General features: G+C 36.1%; 1 protein-coding gene across 1 annotated transcript; it reads right to left on the bottom strand.

Annotated features, from left to right (window-relative positions):
* Positions 1–5,243: 5,243 nt before the first annotated feature.
* Positions 5,244–8,599, bottom strand: LOC141434503 (trypsin-7-like). The gene is made up of 4 exons (XM_074096926.1): positions 8,129–8,599; positions 6,689–6,894; positions 5,860–5,917; positions 5,244–5,365 (listed from the first exon to the last, which is right to left on the bottom strand). The coding sequence occupies exons 1-4, from the start codon at positions 8,229–8,231 to the stop codon at positions 5,244–5,246; spliced, it is 489 nt and encodes a 162-aa protein (XP_073953027.1). The 5' UTR covers positions 8,232–8,599.
* Between the last annotated feature and the right edge of the window lie 458 nt (positions 8,600–9,057).

The following is a 9,057-nucleotide window of genomic DNA, read 5'->3' as shown; positions in this document are numbered from 1 at the left end:
ATTCCCCACGCGTCATGTGCTCCCAGTGACACGCTAATCTCATTAGGCGCCTTTCTAAAAACATAATTCCTAATGATCTTGACACCCTCAGTTGATACCTTTATTCTCAATCTTAGTTTCCGCAATAAATGTAAACGTTTGAATTGATTAGTCCGTAAATAACTATTTACCAAATGCAATTAAAAAACGATACGATAACGCATTCGTTGCGGTTTTAGAATTTTATTTAAGGAAAGAAAAAAACAATAATTGAGCGATTATAAAATAACCAATCCTGTCCAACATAAATCTGCAGTTATTAGAAATTCATCATCATCATAATATCAGCAAAAGACGTCAAGGGTCCTATTTCTCGAACGGTACAACCCTTGTATTATAGTGTGTAGCTATGGTAACGCTTTTATTTCAATATTTTCATAAGTTTATGTTTTCACGTAAATGTAGGTATATTGTTACAAAGGGTTACAAGAGTGTTTCACTTCCACAGCGTTTAATAGTTGACATTTACAGTCTATATCTGTTGTATGTGATTTGACTAACTTATTGTCACTGAATAGTTAAGAGTTTCTATAGGACTAATATTTTATATTCGTTTAAAACGGATAAATATTATGAATTAAGAAATTACATTATAAGATCTCAAACGTGTAAGTTGTTTATGGACTTGATTAAAAACAGTAATACATAAATATGTATTACTACTAAATAATCTACTATTTTTGTGAAAAAAGGTAGCAAACACATTGATAAGCCATTAACTATAAATAACCACTAATAAATTAAGTATATATACCTACTAGCCGTTTTACCCGCGACTCCATGTATGAGAATTCAAACTATCCCGAGGAACTATAAAAATAAAAAATTATCCTGTGTCCCTTTCCCTGGGACTCAAATTTTGTGTTCTCCGAATTTTATCAAATCGCGTTCAGTGGTTTCAACGTGATAAAGTAACAAACAAACAAGACTTACAAAATTCGCATTATAATATTAGCGGAAATTTGCGTGTTGATTTTTATGAATTCACACCATACTTACCTACTATAAAAACTGACTCACATGCAGCTTGTTAAATATTGATTAGAATAACTGAAGTGAAGTTTGATTTTACACTTGTATCTGATATTTTTGAGAAATGCTTTATATTACTACTTGTATGTTGTAGGTAGACTTGTAAATTCCGAAGATACAATCGGCTATTTTTTCGAGGAGTAGTAATGTCATTTACCTACTGTCACACGTATAAACCGAGAGTATTTGGACAATTCTCTCGGTTTATACGCGTGACAGTAAATCAGATTATTTAGGTACCTACTACTGAATAATGAATAAATTAATGTATGATAAATAATACTTATTAATTTTCTTTTTATAAAGATTTTGAATGACGCATATCAGTGACAATGACATTAAGAAGATAACATTTTAATGGCTAATGCATTTCCTTTTGCAGTATTTATAAAACCATGCAAACACTTGATGACGCTTAAGTAATTATAGCAAAGTTAAATTGCTATTTTTGTGGTAGTATGCCAGATACGATTACACTCACAAAAATAAATTTTCGTCGAATGCAATTTTCTTTCAGGACCGATGTCTTTTTCTCCATTTTCCATCTTAGTCACTTAGGCGAGCTTATGAGACCGTGTTAATAACGTAACTCCGAGTTAATTGCTAACTAGAATTAGTACTTACCTAAATAACTATCAGTGCGACTTGCACCGAGTTAAAACTAAACCAGCTATCAAATACTTTAGCATTGGTTAAAGTTAAAGTAACTTCATGCACTCAGCCTCAAAACGTATGGAATTGTCACCCCTGATTCAAGAACTTACTTAGTTCTACACCGTTCTGGATCTTCTATTCCTGTTATCTCCGTAAACTCACCCATAAAACGGTGATGCAGCGCTGACGATCAGCCTGTCAGATATCAGGGAACCGCCCCGGTCTGGTTGCCCACGGAAACGGCTGCAAGCCAAGGAACTGGGTGGGGCTGATGCCTTCGCCACCCAGAATTCGCGCCTGTCCTAGAGTATTCTGGGAGAAAACCTATGTGCTACGCCACATCCTGCCGAACAGTATAATAGAAAATGAATTCTGTGAATCGTGACTATAACGAAAGCGGCGCGCAAAGATATTATGTCTAGAATGTGGGTATTAGCATAATATGTAATTTAAGATTATTTAGTTTATTTATTGAATTTATAAGAGCTCAGTTATTGGCGTTGCGTCAGATTAGCATGATTCAAACTTTTAATTAAATTATCTAACTGTTCACGCGCTGTTAGACAATAAAACCTTCAAGAGCAAAATGACAAAATGTGATTCATCAATTAATTCAACAGCAAGAACAACAAGTATTCTTCAGTTTACATATATCAAGTTTCTAACTCTTAATTTTGTAATAGTTATAATCCTACTAATATTTATAAATGCGAAAGTTTTGTGATGTGAGTGAGTATGTGAGTGAGTGAGTGAGTGAGTATGTTTGTTACTCTTTCACGCTGAAACGGCTGACGGATTTGGATGAAATTTGGCGAAAAAGTTAGTTTATAACCTGGATTAAAACATAGGATACTTTTATCCGGTATTCCCACCGGATAGGGATAAAATCTTGAAATAACAACCTCTGGGCTTAGAGTCATGAAATTGGTATGTAGTAGTTGGACGTTTGGATAACAGATAGGTGACTTTTTGACCGATATCCCACGGGATACCTAGGATAAATCTTGAAATAACAACCGCAGGGCTTTAGAGCCATGAAATTTAGTATGTAGGTAGCTGGACCTCTGGAATAACACCATAGGCTACTTTTTATTCGATATTCCCCCGGGATAGGGATAAAATCTTGAAATAATAACCACTGGGCTAAGAGTCATGAAATTTGGTATGTAGGTAACTGGACGTCTGGAAAACACGTAGGGACTTTTGACTCGATATTCCACGGGATACCTAGGGATAAAATCTCGAAATAACAATCCACTGGGTTTAGAGCCATAATTTTGTGTATGTAGGTAGCTGGACCTCTGGAATAACACACAGGCTATTTTTATCCCGATATTCCCACGGTGTAGGGATAAAATCTCGAAATAACAACCTCTAGGCTTGAGATCATGAAATTGGTTATGTAGTAACTGGACGTCTGGAATAACACGTAAGGACTTTTGACTCGATATTCCCACGTGATACCTAGAGATAAATCTCGAAATAACAACCACTGGTAGAGCCTATGAATTTTGGAATGTAGGTAGCTGGACCTCTGGAATAACACACAGGCTAATTTTTATCCGATATTCCCACGGGATAGGGATAAAATCTCGAATAACAACCTCTAGGCTATAGAGTCATGAAATTTGGTATTAGGTAGTTGGACGTTTGGAAATAACAGATAGGGACTTTTTGACCCGATATTCCCACGGGAACCTAGGGATAAAATCTTGAAATAACAACGCAGGGCTTAGAGCCATGAAATTTAGTATGTAGGTAGCTGGACCTCTGGATAAACACATAGGCTACTTTTTATTCCGATATTCCCCCGGATAGGATAAAATCTTGAAATAATAACCACTGGGCTTAGAGTCATGAATTTGGTATGTAGGAAGCTGGATGTCTAGAAAAACACGTAGACGTCTTTTTGACCATCGGGTCGATATTACCACGATACCTAGGAATAAAATGTCGAAATAACAACCGCTGGGCTTAGAGGCATGAATTTGGATGTATGTAGCCGTATGTCTGAATAACCATAAGTACGCTACTTTTTATCCCGATATTCCCACGGTATAGTTTTGTAACTAAGGGACCCCATACATCCCTGTATTATTATTATTATTTATTTCGTATTTTTTTCTTTAATTGATACTGTAGTTTTAAGATATTTTATTTGTAATTATTTATTTTGAAAAAAAATGACCTTCTGCCAAGTTTCTTGCGGCGCATTCTTCTTGGCAATTATGGTCTTCCAAAAGTTCTGGTAGTATAAAAAATGACGTGTAAAAAGTGCCCATTGCGGCCTATTTACTGAAATAAATTGATTGAATTTGAATTTTGCATCTGAATTTGGATAGGGAAAAATTTTTATGACTTCAGCACTGGGTTTAGAGCTTGAATTTTTACAGTTATTCACAACACAACCTCAATGAAAGACCACGATATAAAAATTGGAAATTTCCAGGGGAATTTTTGTAAAATCCCGAAAATTTCAATTGTAGCTACCACACCGAATAGTTTACGCGTTGCGAAGCCGCGGTAAAAGCTAGTAATAGATATGTTTATGGCTAGAAGTTTATAACTTACGACACAAACAAATTTCTGAAATCCGAAAACGTTCAAACATTCCGCCTGAGAAGTGGAAAGCTGTCTGCAAAATACAAATAATCACGAGTATAATTGACAAATTAATACTTTTATATTACTAACATCATTTGATATTTTAAAAGGAACAATATTAAATTAAAACATGGTTGACTTATATATAAAGTAGACAACGTGATTCATGATTATTGTTTTAAATTTACCACAAGATGTACAAAATATGCACCAAACAGCAAAGGAAGGGGCGAACATTTTATTTTCTTCGTAACTTTTACAAATACGGAAAGCACTACCCGTGAGGAAGAATTGGATGAAACTAAAACCAAATTCAGGTATTATAGCTACGTAAAACAAACTCCATTGTATATGCGGGTTCCATATTTTTCAGTAACTTTTAAGTTCTTGACACACTGATATGCTCGTACATTACAAAACACATTGTTGTAGAGATACGAGTATACAATATGCACAAAACAGCGCGGAAACAAATGTGTTTAGTGTTCAACTCTTAATAATAGGTAGCAATAGGAATAAGGTTCAAATATTTGATATATTACAGTATTGGTTGTTTTAGTAGTTTTGTTTTAGTATTTTTGATATTTACCTAGTATGTGTACAGTCAACGTCATAAATAAGTGATCACTTTTGCACCTTGTCGCTTTCAGTCGGTACACAATTTCGTATGGCTTTTCAAACATGATTTAAAATGACAAGCACACAAAGTCATCACTTATTTTTACGTTGACTTTACTATTTAGTAAACTATCCCATTTTGATTTACGCTCTACATAATAAAATAATAATTACGTCAATCCTTGAATCCATACAACAGTCACTAGCTAAAATTATTCGTTAAGCCATAATCCTCTACAGAAAAACTACTGTATTTACGGCTAAGTTAGTAATCTAAACACATAGTGTAATATAAATTAATCTGAACAGAAGCATCCCTTGCGTGCGTTTATGCCGTATCCAGTAGAGGTACTTCGTGACCGAGTGTACACCCCGGGGTAGCCAGCGCGACCGCAACCGATGCCCCACGATACAATCCCTGATAAAAAAGATAATTATTATTGATAATTTATTTGACAGTATTCGTGAAAAACTTAAGAAATGAATTTCTGGCATGTAATAATGTAGGTAGAGAACTGGAACGCTTTGGCTCGTAAAACTCCTTTCCCCGAAATATGCTGCATTTTCTTGAAAGACACTTTTTCATAAGATCACTTTCTCAAAAGTGCACTTTCCAATATTATAGATGAAGTTTCCCAACAAGTATTTTTTTCAAATTAAGTACTTTTCGGATAAAAAGAGCCGTAATATTAATTTAAGAAAGAGTGTGTTTTGGCGCGGTTCTGTACATTCCGGTGGAGAAAAACATCGTGAGGAAACCTGTATTTACCTGAAAAAGAATTCAGTAGGTACGGCATGTGAAATCCTCCATTCACATTGGGCCCGCATGTAAACTAAAAATCAATTCCTCTCATTCTGAGGGAAAGGCTACCCAGCATACATATATAGGTTGAAGAGACTAATGGTACATACCTAAGAGCTCGTAACGTTTATCACCCCTTTCTGCCGCCAGTGGTCCACCACTGTCACCCTAGATAAACATAAATATAATTTACGTTAATTTACGAATAGCCGTGGTGGCCTAGTGGTTAGAGGGTCGTGGGTTCGAACCCTGGCTCGCACCTCTGAGTTTTTCGAAATTCATGTGCGGAATTACATTTGAAATTTACCACGAGCTTTGCGGTGAAGGAAAACATCGTCAGGAAACCTGCACAAACCTGCGAAGCGATTCAATCGTGCGTGCGAAGTTCCCAATCCGCACTGGGCCCGCGTGGGAACTGTGGCCTAAGCCCTCTTGTTCTGAGATTAGGCCTGTGCCCAGCAGTGGGACGTATATAGGCTGGGATGATGATGATGATGATAATTTACGTGATGTGTGTATAAAAAGCCTGAACAGCGCGTCAAAAGACCTTATTAGAGTTAGTAGAGTTAATACTATTCTCGTAATGATCAATGCCATTAAAAACGACTTAACCATTCTATCATTTTTTCTTTACCTTGTAAGTACCGTTGCTAAATACTTTACCTTTACTAAGATACCGATCTGGAAAAGTATTAGATAAAACAATTCCATCCAGCATTTAAAGTCGAGATCTAAGTCGACTTAAAGAAACATAATAAAAGAGTGCTCTATTTAGAAAAAGAAAAGCTTTTGATCTTGATATTTGAATCGTCACTCTAAATAAATACCTACTACAAAAAAAACTGGGTTAGTTGGTAAAATAATTATTAAACGATTCTATTGATCGTAATAAAATAACACTCATTCATTTTAAAAATAAAAATAATTAACACAGCATACCTGGCAAGTATCCTTCTTCCCTTTGTCAGGGTATCCGGCGCACAGCATGTCATCAGCTATCATTGAAGGCTCGTATTTGGACTTCCTACAGACTTCATTGCTAATTACGGGTAATTCCACGTCGTTGAGGACACAGGAGTGGTTCTTCTCTTCGGAGACTGAACCCCAACCAGCTGCTAATGCTTTTACTCCGACATACGTATTATCTGCAAAGACATATAGCTACACTAACATACAGTGTAAGGTTTTTTAACACACACACACACGCACGTACGCACGCTCACGAACTTTCGCATTTCTAAAAGGTGTTAATTAGCATATTGATAACCAAGGGTGGAAAGTGACCCATTTCACCCGAGATATTTCTGGCGCTCGAACGAAGTGAGAGCGCCAATAGTTCGAGGGGAAATGGGTAATTTCACCCGAGTTAGACACTCTACTTTTCATTTCGACTGTGAGGAAAGTAAAATACTAGAAAAAAAATGAGAATAATAATAAATTGAATTTACTTATATCCAACCTCCAACGGTACCTTTTCGATTGGTTTTTTGGAATCTTTTTTGTATTTTTTATTTCAATTCCAAATTTTTTGTTACTTTTACGGTCATCCCGTAAAACCTATATCGAAAATACAAACTGAAATATAGACATAGTGTCGCTGCTTAAATGGCTAAACAAGAAACAACACAAGCTGAGATATGAGGTGCATAGGAGAAATTCGTGTCTGTATCGTTGTCCAGCGGTGGTGTAGCGATATAGCACAACGATGTTGACGAAAGCCGCCATTTTATATATGCCTACGTAATTTTTTATTAGCAAAAACACCGCGCACCACCGCGTGCTATACCGCTACACCACTGCTGGTCAACCGCAGTGGTGTAGCGGTATAGCACGCGGTAAATACCGAGGACCTGGGTTCGATTCCCAGCGCTGGTCTTATTTTTCTGGTTTTTCTGTGCATCTATATTTCAGTTTGTATTTTCGATATAGGTACCTTTTCGGCTACTTGAACGGCCAACTATAAAAAAAAAACAAGTTGGTCACGACCAAGGAGCTTATTTACACAACTGGAGGTTGAACGCCGAACAAAGAAGTTTGACCTCTTTTCCACCCATCTCTTTCTTAACCTAACTAAAGAAAAAGATGGAATATGTTCGTGACGTTATAAAGATCAAATTTCTTGTTTCAAACGGATGTTCGGCGTTCAACCTCCAGTGTTGTATATAAGCTCCTTGGTCACGACGCGCATCTAGATGGCCATGCCAAAACGTGAAAAAAAAGTGTTTGTCATTGACGTAACTCAATTATCTTCGACTCTGTGGCTCATCAAAAATTAAAAAAAAAAAAATCCACCCTAGAGATGAAAACACAATTTTCCACCCGGCAATCTACCCATGAAAATTAAACTTTCCGAACATGAGAGATGAAAAGGATATTTACCATCGTTATGCGGCAAACAGATAGGCTTGATAGTGTCAGTGATGTTCAGAGGCTGGTTGAGCCTCAACAGCGCGAGGTCGTTTCGGAACGTGTTTCTTTTCATTTATTTTTGTTGGAGGCATATTGATAATAATGTATAAAAACTTTCACTCCAGTTCCAACATAGCATTAACGTTAAATTAACGTAAAAAAAACTGTATCGATATTGAAATGTTATGATTAACAAGTTTATTAAAATTGATGATTATGAATGAAAGAAATATGAAAACCAGCATTATGAGTAAAAACGTATCTTAGTGACAACGTTATGAATTACGATATTCTGATAATTGACCATTATGACCTCAGTTGGTAGTAGTACAAATTTATGACAAATAAAATTATGAAGTAAAAAATTCGGAAGAGTGATGATTCTGGCTACAAATCGGTAGCAGGAAAAAAAATCGGAGGATCGATTTTATGCGAGTCAATATGGACCCTGGAAAAACCTTTCTGAATGGTTTGACGCCAATGGGCTTAGGCTAAACTGCGATAAGAGTTTTTATATGGTTTTTAAACGTGCGGTGAATTCTACGGACTACGCACTGGATATTCCTATCAGTTGAATGGACTATTGACGTTTTCTGGGAGTTGACCTGGATCCCTACCTTAGATTCCATGATCACATAGACAGTATCACAAAGAAACTAGCAAGTGCATGTTATTCTTTAAAGGCTATGGCAAAAGTTGCTGACGAGCATACCTTGAAGACCGTATATTATGCTAACGTTGAAAGTATAATTCGTTATGGAGTCGAAGTGAGGGGTAATAGTACATCGATTAATAAAATTATCTTAATACAGAAAAAGTGTATAAGGTTGATCGAGGGGTACTTTCCTGAAACCCATAGACATTTATTCATCAAAAACAACATATATACAGTAATTTCC

This window comes from Choristoneura fumiferana, chromosome 13, assembly GCF_025370935.1.
Source record: "Choristoneura fumiferana chromosome 13, NRCan_CFum_1, whole genome shotgun sequence".
Taxonomy (NCBI): domain Eukaryota; kingdom Metazoa; phylum Arthropoda; class Insecta; order Lepidoptera; family Tortricidae; genus Choristoneura; species Choristoneura fumiferana.
The sequence above is the reverse complement of the archived record's forward strand: the minus strand, read 5'-3'. Positions and strand labels throughout refer to the sequence as shown.

Coding starts and splice junctions, on each gene's coding strand:
- LOC141434503 (XM_074096926.1), bottom strand. CDS start 8,231: ATGAAAAGAAACACGTTCCGAAACGACCTCGCGCTGTTGAGGCTCAAC. Junction 6,895..8,128: donor CTGTTTGCCGCATAACGATG/GTAAATATCCTT, acceptor ATGTCTTTGCAG/ATAATACGTATGTCGGAGTA. Junction 5,918..6,688: donor GGAAGAAGGATACTTGCCAG/GTATGCTGTGTT, acceptor ATGTTTATCTAG/GGTGACAGTGGTGGACCACT.